The 21091-nt window shown below is 36.3% G+C and overlaps 3 protein-coding genes across 3 annotated transcripts; 1 reads left to right on the plus strand and 2 right to left on the minus strand.

The window, feature by feature from the left end:
* Nucleotides 1–1092: 1092 nt before the first annotated feature.
* LOC132166222 (ethylene-responsive transcription factor ERF098-like) lies at nt 1093–1712 on the minus strand. The gene has a single exon (XM_059577003.1). It carries the CDS (start codon nt 1643–1645, stop codon nt 1187–1189), a length of 459 nt encoding a protein of 152 aa, XP_059432986.1. The 5' UTR covers nt 1646–1712; the 3' UTR covers nt 1093–1186.
* A 9968-nt stretch (nt 1713–11680) lies between these two features.
* On the plus strand, nt 11681–12465 carry LOC132166134 (ethylene-response factor C3-like). The gene has a single exon (XM_059576906.1). The coding sequence runs from the start codon at nt 11789–11791 to the stop codon at nt 12440–12442; it is 654 nt and encodes a 217-aa protein (XP_059432889.1). The 5' UTR covers nt 11681–11788; the 3' UTR covers nt 12443–12465.
* A 3152-nt stretch (nt 12466–15617) lies between these two features.
* On the minus strand, nt 15618–20567 carry LOC132166501 (uncharacterized). The gene is made up of 4 exons (XM_059577325.1): nt 20330–20567; nt 19298–19340; nt 16919–16971; nt 15618–16210 (listed from the first exon to the last, which is right to left on the minus strand). The coding sequence occupies exons 1-4, from the start codon at nt 20422–20424 to the stop codon at nt 15718–15720; spliced, it is 684 nt and encodes a 227-aa protein (XP_059433308.1). The 5' UTR covers nt 20425–20567; the 3' UTR covers nt 15618–15717.
* Nucleotides 20568–21091: the final 524 nt, after the last annotated feature.

A 21091-nucleotide genomic window follows, 5' to 3' on the forward strand; every position in this document is an offset into this window, starting at 1 on the left:
AACCCTACATGGAACCGAAAACAACCACCCGAAAGAGGTTGAAACCAAAAATGCACTCTCATAGTCTGATACAAGGACTATAGAATAGAGATGATCTACCACTAAACCGGTTACAAAAGTCTCCATAGAACAAACAAAACAAAATAAACCGGGGAGACAGTAACCCACGAAACAAACAAGTAGCAAAATACACAAAAAGCTACAAAAAACAATAAAGATAGAAATACAAGGAAAATAAAAATAACAGTAAAAAAGATTACGAAGTAGCGACTTCAACAGAGAGGCGGAGGAGCTTCTGGCAGCAGCTCGGTAAATATGCATGATTTAATTGTTGAATGCATGACATATAAGGCAATAGAATTAAAACCTTGTGATTTCAACCTAGCTAGCCTAATTCTTTGATTAAAAATGTGTTTTCAATGACTTTTACAGTCTTAAGAAGGTAGCTCAATTAATTGGGTCCCAAGAGACCATACATCATCAAGAACTGTAGCATAGGTGTAACACCCTCACCTTAGCCCAATTTTAGCATGCGGGCCAACCCAAATTTGTTGGCATGTGCACGCGTTGGGCCTAGATAACTTAGTAAAAATTGGATCAAAACTTACCAAAGAAGAGTATATTAGTGTTGAAAATTCAATTACATATGCATGATTTAGTGGTTTAATACATAACACATGACATAGAGGCAATAGAATTAAAACCTTATTATTTCAACTTAGCATAATTCTTTGATTAAAAACATGTCTTACATGCCATTAACCCTAACCTTTTACATGGATTTAACCATTGACTTTTCCGAAACTTTTGAATGCTATTTATATATTGACCACTAATTTATGAAAAGAGCTTTAATCTATGGGACCCATTATAATTGCTGTCATTTAAATATAAGCAGCGGATAATATATATAAAAGAAACATCGAGAGCATTTGCCTGGTTGACTTTGTTCTTGTAGGCGTCAATTTTGACCGCCCAGTCAAGGTAATTTGATCCAACGGTTGTAATTATGTTGTTCTATAATGATCAATCAGCCTCAGTTCAGTCGGGCATGGTCTTGCTACAAATGAAAACATAAATCTTACAAAAAGAAGACCCAAAAAATGTTTTATTGATTAATAAATATTTCACATACAATTGAACAAAAAATAAACAAATTCAAAGAAACCCAAAACAAAAGGAAACGTTATGTTGATTCATGATTTTTCCACAGAAATTGATTAGTCGTGTATTGGGTTTCAAGAAGCTCCTCCAGCAACTTATTGTCCAAATACTCAAACTCTATCACTTCCACTTCTTGTCCACTCGATGAAAAACTACTCCTGCCCGGAGCACCTGAAGAGGAGTATGAGGAGGAGGAGGAAGCCATAGATGTGGACGAAGAGCTCGAGCTTTGATGATTATGTTGGTACTCATTTGGGAAGTTGAGGATAGCTTGATGCCCTCTGAAAGAAAAAGCAGCCCGGTCATAAGCTCTAGCCGCCTCTTCCGCCGTATCAAATGTTCCGAGCCAAAGGCGAGCCCCATTTCTTGAAGGGTCACGTATCTCCGCCGCAAACTTCCCCCACGGCCGCCGGCGAATTCCCCTGTAACGAGCTAATTCTCTTCCCTTCTCTTCATTCCCTGCTCTCTTCCCCCCCTCCATGTTAATTTGTTTCAACGATTTCTCAACGTCTATTATGAATTCAAATTTGGTGGCAACAGAACGAACAGCCAAGCCAAACTGTGGCATGTTAGACCGCAGTACACCATATATATATATATATATATATATATGGAGAGATTGTAGGGTTGATAATGATTGAGTCATATCTGACGGTTGGAATTTGCCTTGGCCAGGAAGCTTCCTCAAAGCAGAACGACAAATTCGATTCTCCCACAATAGTGCTTTTGAATGTCATGGTACTTGTCATCCTCTAGCACATGATATACATCATTCATGCATGCCATACACGTGTTGACATACAGGAAAATGGAATTAAAACCTCGTGATTTCAAAAACTTGTTTTTTTTTTTTTTTTTTTTTAATTAAAACGGTGTCGTCCTGTAATACATCATACATGGCACACACATGACATACAGGAAAATGGAATTAAAACTTTATGAGTTCAATTTAAGATTTTTTTATTTTTTAAAAAGGTGTTTTACATTTCATTAGGGAGGGAGTCATAAATATTTTTCGCATGAGTCCAAAACATGAATGAGTAATATATTAAGATAAGATTGATAATGCATGAATAAAAAATATAAAAAATAAATAATTTAGTATATATTCATTATTAACGAAAGATAAACAAAAGAAAATAAACAAACTAATTGTTTCTTAATATATTTTAATTTTAAACTCTAACACATATCAAAATGGAATAAGACGTTCTATCATATCGATGGCGCTTCAGCTTCTACGTTCTTGCCCTAATTGCGTTAAAAACTCTTTTATGTTACTCCTGAAGGCTATTACTCATGCCTAATTTTTTTAATGACAAATTTGGGTTGTTTCCCATGGTAGATTTGGACTGTTTAAGGTTTTGGTATAAAATGATTTTTGTTATAATAGAAAGAGAAATAGTGAAATTAAATATGGAGCGTTGAAAAAATTACAAGAAATCTCTTGTAGTTTCTTTTTACAACACTTAACCCAAATCTGAGTATATCATTAACCTTTTCATGACTTTAACCATTTGTTTATGAAAACAATTTCACGTAACTTTAACCTTTGGATTATGTGGCATTAATTAACCTTAGCCAAATTTCATGGAATGCTATAGAGCACACGTTAATTATAAAATCTAGGCGTGACCCATTTTGACTACTGACTTTAATTTCTTTCTGCTTCGTTCAAGATTGTTAGCCATTCATTAAAAAATTGCTTATCTGATAATTAATATATGGTCTCAATGAATCGGAAGCACTGCTCTATCAGTTGAAAGATATGGCTTCACTTGCTTTGGCCACCTTTCTTGACTAATTCCCGCTTGGGCATTACCCAGCTGTGGCGGCTCGAGGGGCCATGGCCCGTGGGTTTTCACTTTTACTTTAATTATTTTTAATTCTATAAAAATATATTTCCCTTTCCAAAAAGTTATTAAAAGTATTTTCATCTTTTAAGAGATAAAAATAATACATTACAATTTTTTTTAAAAGAGAAGATAGGACGATCAATTGTGAATACTTTACTTGCGCATAACCATAATAACATATGGGAGAAAACTGTAGGTGTTCTATCAAGACTAATTGAACCATAACTTGACCAGCTTGACCAGAATTTCTATAAAACTTAAGGCGAGTAATAATAATTAGATTTGTAGGGGTGATTATTCATTGTACTTTTTCTTTTATTTATTGTTCTTTCCTCTTCAAAATAAAAAATTTGGTTGCCCTTATCTTTTTTTGTTGTTGTAAAAGGTTGTAAAGAAGTGGTTTCATAACTTTCATCCGAGTGTTCCATGAACAACCAGCAAGAAATGTCGCGTTCGTCATTTTCAGAGTTGAACATCTTTTGATTCTTTTCTCTACTAATCTATTCGTCACCCTTTTTGACTGCCCATTCATTCAAAAAGACCCCAAACACCTCTCTCTCTCTCTCTCTCTTTTGCAAATGCTCATAAAATAATAATAATAAAAAAGAATCTTCAAAACAATGTTGAATGGTCAATCCAGGGGCATAGGGGAGGCTTGGGGAATTTGGTAGCAACCTCCTCTGACTAGTCCCTTGAAAATTCCAAAGAATTTGCAAAATCTTAAGTATTAATTATTCTATAAGATTTTAACAGAAGAAGGCTACGGTCATTGAATCTGTCCAATTCACTGTCTTGCTGCCTATTAATGCTTGTGGAACCCATCTCTTAAATATGGGTTTAATTAATAATGACGGCTGCAATTTTTTTATTTTGTTTTGTTTTTATTTTTATTTTTCACAATATTTGATATAATATAAATTTGAACAGATATATCAATTGTTTGAAAATATAAACATACCTTAAGATTAAAAAAAATCTTCCTTAGCCATGAAGACCCATGACCAGATTATGAGCTATGGTCATGAAGACCCATAGTCAAATGGTGAGTCTTCTTTTATAGAGACCCCAGCCCATGGGTCTCCTTCCATAAAGACCCATGGGAGACCTGACCAAAGCCATGAATATATATATATACCAGTAATAAATCATCGTCATAAATCATCATTATAATGTATCATTATAAATCATCTTTGTAAATCATCATAGTATATCGTCGTTATAAATCATCATAGTATATCATTTTTTGAAATCATATCATCATTTTCTCATATTAGGGTCCATGTACACTGTTACCCCTGTGTACGAGGGTTGTGGGTCCTTGTGACCATGGCGCTGAACTGTGGCCTCAGTCATGCCCGACCGTTAATTAACTCTTTTCTTGGTGCACTCAACGGTCATGTTGATGGAATATTATCTTCTGGCATAGCCTCCTTTAGTAGTTTTGCCCCCATCCGAGTATCGGTACCGAACTCCTCTCATCCTTCCTTATCTTGGGGCCAAAATACTCATCTCCATACATGTGCCATCATTTCATAAACATTTAACTCGTTTCTTGTACTTTTCTTTGTACTTCATTTGATGCATCTTAGGGCAACATGTAGTAGGGTTTTTCTTCTTTCTTATAATCATCATCATTTCTTAACTTTCTTTTCTCAAAATGAAAACTTTTCCAAATATAAACTTGTTGTACTTAGAAAGCGTTTAAAGAAATATAAATTTTCTAAATAATTATTTTAGAAATCCTTCATGCATGCAACATATCTCCATGACAGGTAAATAAAATAATCATTTACAGTTTGATACAAGAATGAATAAATAGCATGACATGAAGTAACTTTAGAAGGGGTAGTGAATTTTTACTTCTAGACTGAAGCTAAAAGTGGTCTGAAGGAATCTAGTTGCTCCAATCTGACTAACACTACTAGTATATCTTTTGAAACTAATTTCTAAAGTCCGCTATCTCTTGTGTTCTTTCTTTCTTGTAGCACTTTGTCTCGCCCTTTTTCTCTCTATTCTAAGTAAACACTCTTAGAAAGAAGAAAGACCGAATAGAAAGCGGAAGAAGGAAGAATATGTGTAAGAGATGGGAGAGGAGTAGTGAAATTGTAAAGGGAAAGAGCTCTATTTATAGGAGAAAACCAAATACTATTCTACCTTCAATTTACAATTATACCCTCATTTTACTATTCCACCTACCTACTTAGCATACATACAATTGACTATTCTTATTTAAAATTCTACCTTCCTTATACCTACCATTGACTATTTTACCTTCTTATTTAAAATTCTACTCTCCTTATACCTACCATTGACTATTCTACCTTTACTATTTTACCTACCCATACAATTCTTCATACCATTTACTATCCTTTTATTTCACCAATTACCATTCTCTAATTACCACTCTCTGTAATACCATAAATTTTTCAAGAATTAAAATCTTTGGTTACAATGGATCTTTAAAATAACACCATTATCGAAATAATCTATTTAAATAACTTTGAAAATTCTGGGGCGCTATATGATTGCAGGACAAAACCAGAATTTTAGGTATGGGGATGATTTTTTTTTTTTTTTTTTTTTTGACAATAAAAATATAATTTTAAAAGGATTATAGAGATAGTTCTTAAAATTGATGGGTGTGTCCTCAAAATTGACTTTAATGACAGCGAAACCCATCAACTTAAAAGAGAGGCTTTCAAATAAGGCCTACTTGTCTAAGTATGTATTCGGACAATCCAAACACCTGCTCAAGCAAGTAGATTTCATTGAATATTTCTCACAATTATTTATTCAAATGTAGGAGACAAATCGACCTAATTACAAGAATCTTAATGATTCTTTGTCTACGGATTAAATAAAGACATGTCACTTCCCTCTTTTTTTACATCTAGTAAAATATTAATTTATTTGAGGATTGAATTTCTAGAAAAGAATTGTCAAACTTCAATTATGCATGCAAGATTGTCATACTCCTCTTTCAATAAGTATAATAAAAAGCAACTTAAAAGAGATACATGCACTAGCTAATTATCGCACGTGGGAGAATGATTTAGAGTCCTGTAGTTTAACCAAAATGCAATGCTTAATTCTCCTAGCTAGAGCAATCAAGAAATCATTATCGACAGTGACAAAAGACAAAACAATTTGATCATCACCTTAAATGCCCTTCCCCAACATATTTTGATGTGATAAGAGAATGGATCCCTCAAGCTGAGCCACCTTTCTATGAAATGGTTCAATTCAGGTACGGATTCATGCACCATGCCCACAAGTGCTCATATTCCATGGCCCCATCCCCAGAAACTTTGTGACTATATTACAAACGTGTGCCAACTTGCTCACTAGCTACCACCAAACCGAAAGTGCAGTGAAAATTGGACAAAGATAGATTGACCATTTTTATCCCCCAAATTATGAGGATAAAGATTCCATCTGTTCGATTAGGGCTCAAGTAATCTGCTTCTTCATTTGAGTAAGTGAGTTTTATATACACTTTTTTCACATTTATTGTCCGAATTACTAATCAATTATTGGAAATTTTGATCCGAACTATGAAGACTAATTGTTATTTTATTTTATTTTTTTGTAGAAAAAAAAAATGCTTTATACCTTGCTTGCCCACCATTCATATATAGCCATGATATAATATTTTATAGAGCTACTATTAACTTAGGCATCAGAAGTCTTCCGCCAACTTTCTTTTGGTCGACATCACCCTCGCTTGTTTTGCAAGTACCCTATCGCCGGTCTAGCTGACTAAAAATATATCGTATCAACAATATCTATACATATAGATATTAGAGGGCAACTAAGAGTTTGTTTTTGGATTGTATTTAAGAAATAGAGCTTTTAAGTCAAAAAAATGTTTTTTTGGCAAAAGTTTTATTTTTAAGATTTTGCCAAAAATTGTATTTTAGCTATTTTTAGATTTTTTAGACAATTAAAAGCGCTTTCAATTTCTTTTTTACCAAATATGTACTTTTTTCTTCAAACGAACTTTTTGAATATTAAACGCATTTTTATGCCTCTTAAACACACACCTTATCAGACCCTAAGTAGCGCTGTAGGCTTAGTATATATGTACAATTATGTGATCAAAAGCATGGAGTTTGTTTATTTATTCACAAGTTAATTATAAATTTATAGAGGCTTGAATATGACAGATTAGCATATAATAAAGGTGGCCAACCCTAATAGCATGTTTCATATTTTATCAATTTCAGTTAAAAGAGGTTGCACTAAAATGACATCAGCAACTGTTAGTGCCGTGGCATCATGAGAAGAGCTTGAATAGGACAGGGAAAATGGTTAGGAACCATCCATTTGTGGGGCCTTTTGTAAATATAAAAAAATAATAATAATTATGGAGGAAATTCAAAGGTGTAACCTGGGAAGTGACCATGTACTATGAATCAGGAGGACCATTTCATGACCAAAAAAACATGTCAAACTTTAAAAAATGACTGTGCCTAGATTTGTTGGGTCCATATACAATACAGTCAAGTACTCATTTCTAGTCACGTGAGAAAGGAGGAATTTTTTTTCTTCCCTTTATTAGAAAGAGTCAGTTGGGTTTCATTAATAGTAAGAATTATCATGTAAAAAAAAAAAATAATAAGAATTATAGTGTACGCAATCAGATAATCTTTTTTTAATGAATAATTGACTGCCCTGGCCTAACATAATCTTCATTTTATACTATATTATATCTATTCCCTAGAGGTTATAACTGGGTAATTTTTATCTCTTCTACATCTCTTTCATTCAAGGGATTGACCCATGAAATTTAATGATTATTCAAGGGTTTTAGAGAATTTGTTTTCTTAATCCTTTAAACCCCAAAGAATCTGCTTTTGAGAGGGCTATTATAGGCACTAAGGAAGGAAAAATGCTAGCGGGGACGGAGGGAGAGAGAGACTAGCATAGGCCATGGCCCCCTCCCCTCAATTCCTAAGAACAAAAAATTTTTATGGTAAAAAAAAATTATAAAGTATTGGTCCCTAGCAGTCAAATTTTTTTGACTCTTGGCCTTGCCTATAATAATTTTAGGGTTTGTTCCTGGCTAGTGATATACACAATTGTACATATGACTGCTTACATGCTGAATAGCCAACCCCAACGACTCTCATGAGTAAGGAGGTGGTTGTGCACTTCCACAAAACTTTTGGGGGAATCACGACTATTAAGTTGGTCAGTTATACACCTAGCTCCGTTTACTTCGACGTAAATTGGTTCTCTTCGAAAAATATTTTCAAGAAAATTTTTTTTCAGGAAAGCTATTTTCCTTGATAATATTTTTCATCGAAAACATTTTACGGCGTTTACCTTGTACACGGAAAATATATATATTTTTTTCAATATCTTTTTATATATATATATTTTCCAATAAGGTCTCCATCGGGACCTGCAAGGGACTTGTTCGAAACTCCGCACGGACCTACCTGGGACTTGACCGGGACCTACCCGGGACTTACTCGGGACTTGCCCGGGACCCGCCCAAGACTTGCCTGGGACCCGCCCGGGACTTGCTCGGAACCGTGCCGGGACTCGCCTAGGACTTGACCGGGACTTGACCTAGACCTGACCGGGACCCGCCCAAGACCTGTCCGGGACCAGCACGGGACCTAACCGGAACCCTCTCGAGACTTGACCGGGAGTCTCCCGGGACCTGCCCGGGACCCGCCCAGGACCTGCACGGGATCCGCCCGGGACTTGCTTGGGACCGTGCTGGGACCTGCCCAGGACTTGACCGAGACCTGACCGGGGCTTGACCGGAACCCTGCTGGGACTTGACTTGGACCCGCCCGGGAACCCGCTGGGACTTGACCGGAACCCGCATGGGACCCACCGGGACTTGACCAGGACCCGCCCAGGACTTGCTCGGGACCTGCCCAGGACTTGCTCGAGACCTCACCGGGTTCCGGTCAGGTCTCGGGCGGGTCCCGATCAAGTCCCGATCAAATCCCGGGCGGGTCCCGGGTGAGTCCTGCCGGGGTCCTAGGCAGGTCCCGCCGGGGTTCCGAGCAGGTCCCGGTCAAGTCCTGGGAGGATCCTAGTCAGGTCCCGGGCGAGTCCCGGGTGGGTCCCAGGAGAGTCTTGTCAAGTCCCAGGAGGGTCCCGGTCAGGTCCCGGGTTGGTCCTGGGCGGGTCCCGGTCAAGTCTCGGGCAGGTCCCGAGTGGGTTCCGAGCAGGTCCCAGGAGAGTCCCGATCAAGTCCCGAGAGGGTCCCGGTCAGGTCCCGTGCTGGTCCCGGATAGGTCCTAGGCGGGTCCCGATCAAGTCTCGGGTGGGTCCCGGTTAGGTCTCGGGCAAGTCCCGGGCAGGTCCCGGTCAAGTCCCGAGAGGGTCTCGGTCAGGTCTCGAGCAGGTCCTGGGCGGGTCCCGGTCAAGTCCCGGGAGAGTCCTAGTCAATTCTCGGGAGGGTTCCGGGCAGGTCCCGTGCTAGTCCCGGACAGGTCCTGAGCGGGTTCCGGTCAAGTCTCGGGTAGGTCCTGGTCAAATCCCTGCGAAGTTTTGGGCGGGTCTTGGCAAGGTCCATCGATTTAAGAATGACATGCTCATAGTCGGAAAATGGTTTACGGTTTTCAAAATCGTAAACCATTTTCCGAAATTAAAGAAGAATTTTCGGTCAAAAGGAAAATATTTTCCGTTGACCACTATTTTACGTTGAAGTAAATACCATAAAATACGAAAATCATTTTTTGGAAACCATTTTACGTCGAAGTAAACGGAGCACTAATTCGAAATGGTCAAAATTAATTTTGTGATGGTCGAAGATAACACTGACACGTTAGTACTAAAACACATTAGTCATAAATAACATACTAAACTCTTAGGCCAATTTCTTTTTCTTTTTTTCGGTTAAATTATGGCATGAAATAAGGCAGGAGTAACAAGAATTCTAAGATTCCAGGCAATCTTAAACAATCTTCTACCTCTAGATTTTGTCAACAACAAGACAATGAGGGAAATTTATATGGGTTTTGAGACTCTTTAGTTTCTTGTGATATACTTGAAATGACTGCAGATAGAGAGGCAGAGGTGGGGTGGAGGATTTGTGAAGAAAAGCTACATATGTTTGATTTTGACGTTTTTGTAAAGGTCCAGATACAGGCCCTCTGTTTGAGCTCTGTCAAAGTCACCAACGAAGTTTGGATAAAAACGTTTGAAAATTTGTAGTCCTACAAGAAAGGACCACGTACAAATTATTAGGCTTTAATCACCGATATTGGAGACATTTCTCTTTTAAAAGTACCTGTTATTGTCATTCAAATAAATTTAACTATATCATTTTTCTCCTATTTGAAAATTTTCAGTAATTTACCGTTCGGTTTCGGACCACAAACGTCAAAAAAAATAAATAAATAAATAAAAATCTTTATGAAATTCATCTGCTTTAACAAGAGAGTGGACTATTTAAGACGTATTTGAATAAGTGAGTTTTATAGAAGCTTTGGGTCAAATTTGTTTCTCATAAAAGCTTTATGATGAGCTTTGTTGACCCAATAATATAAGAAAATGGATCTTTATCACAAAATATGTTTTGCATAGAATAAACGTGAAGTAAAACAGAGAAGCACATTCGGGTCACCTTTCAATGTATCTAGAACCAGTCACAAACATGTTCTGTCCTTTGATGAATGACATTGACTTACATTTTTTTATGCACTATATTCATGACTATAGACGAAACTAAAAATTTAATTTTAAAGGGTCTTTAGGAGCCATTAGGCAATGATTTTATTTTTACATGTGCTTTCTCGTTCAAATACAGAAGCAAAACTTGACCTATTGAGCACGATTTCATGACTTGAACTAATAATAGGGATCAGGAAGTCCAATCAAAAGGAAATCGGTATATATGTTTGTTTGTTAATGTGTTTTTGGGGTTGCTTTTATGTTTCTATTTAAGAAAGTGTCTCATAAATGTCAAAACAGTTTTGACGTTTTTAGTTAGGGGTGACAATTTGAATTCGTGTGTCGACTTGTATTGAGACATAGATATAAGATTTTATAGGTTAATATTAATCCGACCCATTTAATTAAATCAATCACACCTTTTAATCCCAACCCGCTAATTTCATATTGCATTCGTGTCGAGTTCGTGGATCGTGTTAAGATATGAGTATAAAACTATATAGGTCAACCGTAACTCGGTCCATTTAATTAAATGGGTTAGACTCCTCAACCCTTATAACTAGCTAAATTCGTGTTACAAAAATAAATAACTAAATAAAGTTTTAACATATATATATATATATATATATATATATATATATGTATATACTCTGTTTTGATAAGATACAAATAAGTTACATGAAAATGCATGAACCCTAGATTGACCATTCAACTCTCGTAATCGCTGGGAAAAGCACCCACCAAGAGGGGTGCCATAAGGACAAGCGGCAACCTAGGCGTCACGGAATATCCAATATACCTACCTCGCCGCCGCTGATATGACCCACGTGCCTAAACCACCCCCCACAACGAAGAATATGACATTTTTGCATTAAATTATGCTATAATCTTAGGACATCCTCCTTGCCCAATAACCTTACTCTCAACTTGCTTTTGTTTAATCATCGTAAATTATTTTAATATTTGCCTTATTCTAATCTTTTTGTCCATTCAAATCCACTCTTTTTTCTTTGGGTATATAAATGGGTTAGGTATGCAAATATGGGCACACCAAAACAAAGTTGCCACCACCAAGTTCCAAGTACAGAAGAAAAAAAAAACACCAAGTCCAGCCGATCAATTCCACCATGGAATCTTGCTTATTTGAGTACCCAAATTCAGATTTCTCACAAGAAGAATCATTCTTTGGAGAATCCTTCTCATGGGATGAGCTTCTTTTCCACCATAATTCCCTTCCCTTCAATCTCAATGACTCAGAGGAAATGCTACTTTTGGATGTCCTAGCCAAGGGGGCTAAAGAAACCACATGTGTGGTTAAGGAAGAGGAAGTCACTTCCGATGCCAAGGAGGAAGTATGCAAGAAAGAGAAGTCCTATAGAGGGGTTCGGAGGCGGCCATGGGGGAAGTACGCGGCGGAGATAAGGGATTCGACTCGGCACGGCATCCGGGTATGGCTCGGAACCTTTGATAGTGCTGAGGCAGCTGCTCTAGCATATGATCAAGCTGCATTCTCAATGAGGGGTACCTTGGCTGTGCTCAATTTTCCGGTGGAAGTGGTCAGAAATTCACTCCAAGACATGAAGTATCGGTGTGAGGAGGGGTGCTCGCCGGTGGTGGCACTAAAGAGGAAGCACTCCTTGAGAAGAAAATCAATGGTTAAGAAAAGTAAAGGGAAGACAGATACAAGATCAGAAAGTGTGGTGGTGTTGGAGGATTTGGGAGCTGAATATTTAGAGGAACTTTTGAGCTTGAGCCCATTTGAGAGTACTAGTACTAAATGAATTAACCTTTTTCATCTCCATTTTCTTGTTATTCCCTTCTTTGTTCTTGTTGTTTTACATTTTTTTCCCCTGTTTTTTTTTTTTTCCTGTTATCTCTGTTTGATATACAACTTAGGAGTACATATCAATTTTGCCAAGATCTAGTCCTGATTCTACTTAACAATCCAGTTGTTAGTAAAGTTGAAAAAAGATGGGATTGTAATCAAATTACATTATCTTGTCTACCTCAATTATTGTGGTCTACAATATCACATGAAAATCTGTTCACAAAATCTGTTGTTTGGAGGAAGCTTTTTCTTTCTGGTTTGAAAAAAAATATTAAACAAAGGATAGAAAACAAAATTTTAACAAGCATATCAGATCTTGTCTTTGCATTTACAATGGTTTCCTACTAGTAGCATGTGGTAGCTTTTTGGATTTTCTGTTAAAAAAAAAAAAAAATCCCTTTAACCTATATAAACCATATGTCACTATGTCAGCATTTTGTTGGCATTTACAAGAAAATATCCTTAATAGTCCTATGTTTTTGCTATTTATGTTTTTTTTTTTTTAAAAAAAAAAAATTAAAATTTTATTATTTTTTATGCACCAGTAAAGCAGGACAACTAACTCAGCAGTCAGCAACAATGATGCCATGAAAGCATTAGTTTAAGCATCTTTTGTTTTTTCCTAGCAACTTGTGTTATCCTCTATGGATGGATAACAGTGCTTTTATTCTTGATCATTGAGCAATAGAAATATCTCCATGTCAATGACTTGTTTCTATCGAATAAGAGTGCGAGTCCCTCTCTATCCCCAATTGAAAGGATCAACTGATGTGCCTTTTTCCTTCTCTATTTGGCTTTGCCATGTGAATAGTAAGTCACCAGTACATGGATAAACCAAAAGTAAGTTGCATGCCCTTTGATTTTCTATTTCCAAATCATGCTCCAACCATTTGAACATTCATAAAATTTTAGAAGCCGACAAATTCTTTACACGATTCGCGAAATCATTACGAAATTAACTGATTAGGGTTGTAAAGAACCCGACACAAGACATTTAGGACTAAAATTTTTTGACATGACTTATGAATCTAACACGAAATTAACAGGTTCTAGTTGATGGATCTAATCAATTTCATTAACTAAACGGGTTAGAGCCTGCATATATATACACGTCTTGACACGATGTAAACCCAACACACAAACACGAATTGTCACTCCAATAAAACTCTTTCCTTTTCTTTATTTCTTTGTGATTATATCCCCTTGGTGGAATGGTCCTTTTCTAAGAAGGTGAGAGGGGGGGTCAACTTTGATGGATGGTTCAGTCGAGTTTCACCATGTTCTCGGGTGTTCCTTTTGTTTCTATGTGGTAAAATGTATTGCTTTCATATGTTTTAGGGTGGCTTTGATGGATTTGCACTAGTAGTGTGTATCTCCTTGAAAGCTCTGTCTCCTTTCCTTTTCCGGCCTCGTCCCCTTCGACATTAACCCACCGACAGTAACAAAATGGGAAATTAGGCCCATCCATCCTCAAGGACACGCACTGGACACGACACAGCAGCTTTTCTGCTTCAAACTTAGATCTGTCCAGAAAGTTCAAAACAAATATATTAATATTACTACTACTAATAATAGACACTAACTAAGACTTCAACCAAAAAGCATACTTAACGTAAACACCAAACGGGGAAACAGAGCAGGAAAAGGATACCCATTCCATTCCATTCCATTCCAGAGGTTTCCACCCATTTTGTTTGATCCATTCCTTGGACTTGACATAAAGAAAACTATGTCCCACAACGATCTTAACCTTTCCACATGTGGGCATAAAAGCAGCAAGCCCCACAAAACAGATAGATATTCATGTCAAGTGGCAATATTATAGGTTAACACCAAATACATATAAAACAAACCAGAAACAGTCTTGACTACGATTTGTCTATATGTGTATGTTGCACATCAAGCTCAAACCTATTCCCACCCACATAAAATAATAATAGTAATAAAAGCTCATACCTATCCATCTCCACTGTCCTTAAAATATCATGACGACTTTTGTTGATACACTACCCACAAGACAAATGCTATATATAGGCCTAAAAGATAACAAATATCAGACTTGTCTATCACCTCCATTATTTTAAGTTTGTAAAGTAAAGCAAAATGACAAACTATAATATTATTATATGAATGGTCGGCAAAAGCCAAAAGGTCTTCTCTTCCTTACAAATTACAAATATTGGATACTGGGGGAGGTTTCTTGGCGCGTGGCAAAACTGTTACCTGACTTGACGAGAGGAGGAATTGGTTGGGGGTAGGTTTTCGACCTGGCCACATTGGCTCTGGTTTCCTAGATAAATTTTATGGGTTTTTTGACAGTGGAAGGCCCAATGGGAGCTGGATACACCAGTAACCATCCAATTCTCTGGGCCGACCGAGATTTGAGTTGGTTCGCAGGAATTCCTATTAGAATGTAATTTTTTAACAAAGTGGGCCTTTAAGGGCCCATCTGAGGCCAAGTACACCAACTTTAATAGGCTCATAAGCGTCATAAACCACATCTATGGTGGATTTGCTGAATAATACATCGAATTTGTTAATGAATTATTCTTTTTATGTGACGTGTGAGCTTGTTTTTTTGTGTATTTGGAATGTGATCAAAAGAAGGATAAGATGAAATAGGAAATAATATTAACAGTAATAGAAATGACTATGACTCTCTTGGGCTCCAATCGTATGCCTATCAATTAACCCTTATTTATGCAAGGTGACATTAAGCCATGCAGGACCTAACGAACAAAATATGGTTAAGATTACGTCAACTAAACCAAATAAAGAAAATTTTCGAAGTAATCATTGACAATTTTTGACATGATCTACAAACTCGACATGAATTCAATACGAAATTAGTAGATTATGATTGATCTATATGGTATTATACACATGTCTCAACACGACCCAAACCTAACACACGAACACAAATTGCCACCCCAACCAACCCTCAAATTGAAATCAGCAACTGCACTGTGAAGAAAATATGGTTCATTCACAGTTTCACACTAACAATAATCACAAACAATATCTAATTGAATATTCAACCATATGATTACACCATATGCAACTAGAATAAACACTATACTGAAAAGTGTTTTTTTTTTAAAAAAATATATTAAGTAATTGCATCTCATTGAATTAAGTAATTGCATCTCAAGAAGTATACAAGAAAATTGCCTGCTAAAAAAATTTAATCACACAACTGCACATCAAGAATGAAACTATACAGAAGATTTACCATGCCCCCCTTAATTGTTGAGGCATCCAACAAACATTTTTCTCCCAGAGAACGGAGGCTGAAAAGCCATAGTGCACTAGCGAACAAGCAAGGGATTGAGCTGCACGAAAGCATACATTGACAGGTGCTGCATCGACTCGTGCAGACAGCTGACTCCTTTCCAAGGTAGCAATAGTCATTGGTGGTACCATCGGTGTCCAGTAAACTATGGTAACAAACACTATACAAATTAGGGCTTCTTGAAGCCACCCAACCAGGCGGACGAGCCTCCGTTCTTCTAGTGTTAGTCTATGGGAAAAAAGTTGTGATATCTCAATCAAAAGAATAAAGATCAAGGAACCAGTAAAAAGCATTAAGTTCAAAAGTGCCCTCTTCTCCTGGTTCATGGGTTCATTGTGGACTAAACCATAAAAGATTTCTAAAACAAAGATGCAGAATCCAACAAGGAGTTTGATATTTGCACTGAAACTGACTGTCCTTGGCACTGTTCTGCATATACAAACAAAAAAAAAAAAATTGATAAGTAATTGAAATATCATTAAAAATTAAGAGGTGCCCTCAGCTTCACATGAAGTATACAAGAGAAAATACCTAACTAGAAGGAGAAAACAGAATAAGAAAATCATGATAACTAATCACCAAATAAGAATCAAAAGCAGTTGTCCAAAGATACAGGGTTTTGAAGACAAAAGAATTAATTTTCTCTAATATCCTATCATGGTTCTCAAAATTTCTGTCATTCATTTCCTTCCATAGAAACTATAAAAGACACAAAGACATCATCTTCTACACAATAGCACTTCTAGTGCCAACAACAGTCCACCAACAAGCATACAAGTCGACTACTCGTCTAAGTACAACCCAAGACAACCCAAAACTTTTGACAAGGCACTAGCAACCTCACAAGAAAATTAAAATAATAGTGGTACATTTGCACACACGTGGTACAATCACAAAAGCTCATGCCCACATACATAGAAATCATGAAAGAAATAAGCTAGACCAGGTTGAGTGTTCCACTGCAACCTCAAACACTAAACCGACTATATCATTATCTGTTACCCATTTAATTTTAATATGTCATACATTTTTCTACTGTTTAAAATAGAGGATTTTTCGAAATCAAAAACCAAAATTTTCGCACCCAAGATATTGAAACAAAAGAAGAACAAAAAAATATCACAAACAAATGCAAACCTGGGAAGCGTCAAAGTGAGAATAATAACATCTCCATCCATAGCATTAGAAATCTGTAATTTTAAGAATTAATATATATTAGAAATAAAATTATCACAAAAGAATACAGATTTCAATAACAAAGTTGGAATTGTAAATATAGATAGTCCTTACTCAATTAAGCCACTTCTTTGGCTCTCAATTATACAAACAGAGGATTGGATGTTAATCCACTCAAAAGGAAAAGGCAACATACATTAAATTCTCCAAATTTGGGAAAACCGCGTGATGTCAATATGTTAAGCTCTATTTTAATGATGGATAGTAATTAATAATTTGGATAGAAGGGTATATAAACTCCAACATGTTTTATCAAAGCTACAGACTACATATGTATTTCATTTCTTTATTGGATGATCAGACACAAACTGTCGCCAGATACGTACTAGCATGAGATTCAACAATTCCCAACCAGGTAAGGGCGGAACTAGAATTTTAGGTGCGGGGCGCAAAACAAAAAGAGAAAACTTTTTTGGGGGTAAAAATTTGATTTTGAAAGTTGAAGTATTTTAAAAAACAATTTGGGGAACACGTTGAGACTTGGGGGTGCCCCTACAACCAGTTCAAGTTGAAGGATGCATCTGATGTTCAAACCTATTCCACAGTCCAAAACAGCTCCAACAGAAGCAATTCATACATATTGCTCTCACCGAGGACCGTTCCACTCAGAAAAGTAAGAGCTATTCTTAATAAACTAAATCAAATGTGGTACTAACTAATACACAAAAATGATACTTGGGCAAAACATATGATTGCAATGGTTTTTGACGAACTGTACTCATTAAGGGGCTAATTTAAGGATACCAGTGGGGATAAGGAGAAACAAACTTTAAATAATGAAAGGAGCTCTAACAAATCTACTTAAATTTACCAACAGATTGCACTAACCAGATTGAAGAAAAGAAAAAGAATTTTTTTTTTTTTAAAAAAAAAAAATCAATTAGAAATGCATATCTTAACAGCCTTGAGATGGAGAGATAAAGAAGACAAGAGAAGAATTGTAGACAATTATCAAACACACATCACCATAGCATTGGTAAGACTAATGCATGTAAGAATTAATATAACTGTTTCATTGTAAGTTCAGACGAAAGTGCACTATCAGGCTGCTTCATATTTCATGATTTTTCTGGATCTTTGAGACTGAATATAAGAGTCACTTGTTCAAGATTCTAAAAGCTGCCTAATTATTTGAATCCTCAACCAGAGATGAAAATTTAGAATGATGAAAAAATGGTCTAAATAGCGTATGAGAAGATATGGAAAGAGAAGGAGGACAAAGAATATGTGAGACCTTAGAGTTCACATACTTCATTCCACAAACTCATGCCAAGTGACTGATGTGGCCAGGGTCAAAATGCTTTGTTGGGTCATGGATCGGCCATACTAAGCCCAACAAACAATTACTCGGCCCACAATACAAACTCGGTTACTTACACCTATTTATTGAACTTAAGGTCGGTAAGTTATATCAGCTTAAGCTCGGTATATTATACTCAGTTCAAAGACTCGATAAACCGAGTCTAGTATATGCTCTCGAAGATTATCCTCGGGAGACTTTATCTACTTACGTGGCATTCTTCTATGATTCACCAACATAGTATATGACACGTGGATCCTCGAGAGGACCACTATGCCAGGTGGACAGCTACTAACTGATGCCTATAAAAAGGAGGTCCCAATTCAATTTTTGGTAATCTTTTCTTTTCCTTAATCGGATACTCCCAACTCTCTTCATCTCACTTACAATCTTCAAAGTTCATATATTCTCCTAAACACAATGATTGATTTAGGCATTGGAGCTATTCCCCGCCGGCAAACACCAGTAGCTTTGATCCTATTCTTATTATTTTGTAGTTACGTGACTCTTTGGACATCACAACATTCACAGGGTTCGTGTCACATGGAAAACTGTGTTTTAACATGCTTGAAGGTGTTGCTGACGTATTGTTAAACTGTATATCATAAGTTGTGAGTTTAAAAAGCAGGGGGCTAAGATACAAACCTAAAACCCAGATACAAAGATCTATAACTACCACTCAACATATACATTTTCGAAAACTGAGTATAGAACAAATAAATCAACATATAGAATGAGAAAAAATAACACTTTAAAAAAAATTCTATCTGGTGCAATATTTTCCAACACATGACACTAAAGATTACAACATCAAGCAAGTTTATATACAGAAATAATACTGAACAAGTCATAGAAAAATCATAATTAAACCAGTTTAGTTTAACTGACATTGATATATCAAAAAATCATAAGAATACTGAGAGAGGAGCACCATTTCTTTTTTAAAAATAAACTATAAGAAATTGAGGCGAAATACAGACCTGAAAAAGATCTATTTCTTTAAGCTGGCTGTTGACTGAGGACCTGAAGTAAATCAGTGACAAGTACGTCAGAGAAACAGACATTAACCAGAACAAAGGTACTTCTACATAAAACAAGAGAGAGAAAAGCAAAGTGAAAAGTTACCAAACTTTCTAAAGCAGACATCCAAATTCCAAATCATCATATTATACACTATGCCAGATATTGGTGTGCTCAGGATTTGGTCAAATAACAAAAGAAGTATACCAAATCCTTACATGCAGATGCAACCATACAAGTTTCCAGTCTAACCTCTCGTCCGTATCAAGTCAAATGCATAGATTCTCATCCGCAAATCCATCCTTGGATTTGGATAAACTAAATTTCAGGATATAAAGGTTTAATTAATCTAAGCAATGAAATGGATTTGGGAGCCAATAATGCAAACCAACCTTCCAAATCCACAAATCTATGTTGTTTACATCAAAGTTATGCTCATTGGGATTGGACGAGTACAATGATAACGTGGATGGAAAAATAATAAATTGAGCATCTGCAGTTGATTCAACAGTAGAAAAATTGGTCGAAACTCCAAATAACCAACCTGTAGAACCAATCGAATGCTGTCAACCAAGAATCAACTACCTTGAGACATGTGGGAAAACATGAGAGACTCATCTGAATGACATACTCCCTATATGTGCGAATCAATTGAAGAGAGATTTTAGATATTGATAAGCAATTGGATGCTGATTCAGTTTTTCAGGCTGATATCAATGGAAAGTCGACATTTGATAATAGAAGAGAAAACTCAGAAACCAATATTTATATATATTGCAATTACCTCTTCACAATGTGAACAATCAACAATCAGCACTAACGGTTAATTGGGCTCTAATTCAATTATTCTAGTTGGGCCTCTACAATTCCATTGTACTTCAATCTCAATCATATTAGACTTAAACCATTTCTACTTTTATAATCACACCAGAAATTGCCCAATTCAAGAACAAAGATATTGTGTGGGGGCGGTGGGTGGTTGGATGTCTTACCTGCAGGTGATTTTGTTGTTGTTCTTCTTCTTCTGCGGCTCATCAATTTCCTTTGTCCGTTCGGATTCTGAAAGGGCTTCAATTTCGTGTGCCATTGAGAAAGAGAGAGAGGACCCAGAGGAGGTCTTGGTCAAGAGGAGCTGCCGATCGCTGATCAGAGGTTCTCGAGTGTGATGCGTTATCTCGACGCGAGTGGATTTACAGAGATCTCATTCATTTGGTCGAACAAATAATAGATTTTGTTAATGGTGGCCAAAAAAAAAGAAAAAGAAAAAGGAAATATGGAGCGAATGTTGCGGAATGTAAAGCTGAGTAATGGCCACTTGCCACGTGAACGTGGGCGTGTGCTTGACTGTTATTAAACTGCGATTACAGTTGTTGACTTGTTGACCCGTCGATTTTTTTGTTTCTATGCGGCGCTGACAACACTGACAAATATCCAATCTCTAAATAAAAAATAAAATATATATACATTATAATCGTCGTATTTCAATTCTTTCGTCTGAATTTTTTTAATTTTTAATTTTTAATTTTTAATTTAATTTAAGTTCTTCCATTCAAAATGGTCGAAAATTGTAACATATTAGGTAAAAGTATTAGATTCCTACTAGTAACTTTTCTCTCGTTTTGCAAGTAAGTAACTCATCGTTCAATCTAATTGTGCAAAAATCTACTTCAATAATGTTTTGATTTGGTTGTGCCAATAAGTTGATGCTTGAACTATATGCCCATACAGAATATAATATTTAATTAATTTGATGT

The sequence above is a fragment of the Corylus avellana genome, chromosome ca11 (assembly GCF_901000735.1).
Source record: "Corylus avellana chromosome ca11, CavTom2PMs-1.0".
NCBI lineage: Eukaryota > Viridiplantae > Streptophyta > Magnoliopsida > Fagales > Betulaceae > Corylus > Corylus avellana.

Excerpts from the sequence above, each read along its gene's own strand:
- LOC132166134 (XM_059576906.1), top strand. The coding sequence starts at position 11,789 with ATGGAATCTTGCTTATTTGAGTACCCAAATTCAGATTTCTCACAAGAA.
- LOC132166222 (XM_059577003.1), bottom strand. The coding sequence starts at position 1,645 with ATGGAGGGGGGGAAGAGAGCAGGGAATGAAGAGAAGGGAAGAGAATTA.
- LOC132166501 (XM_059577325.1), bottom strand. The coding sequence starts at position 20,424 with ATGGCACACGAAATTGAAGCCCTTTCAGAATCCGAACGGACAAAGGAA. Across the intron at positions 16,972-19,297 it reads AAGAAATAGATCTTTTTCAG|ATTTCTAATGCTATGGATGG; the intron begins GTCTGTATTTCG and ends TTAAAATTACAG. Across the intron at positions 16,211-16,918 it reads CTCACTTTGACGCTTCCCAG|AACAGTGCCAAGGACAGTCA; the intron begins GTTTGCATTTGT and ends TTGTATATGCAG.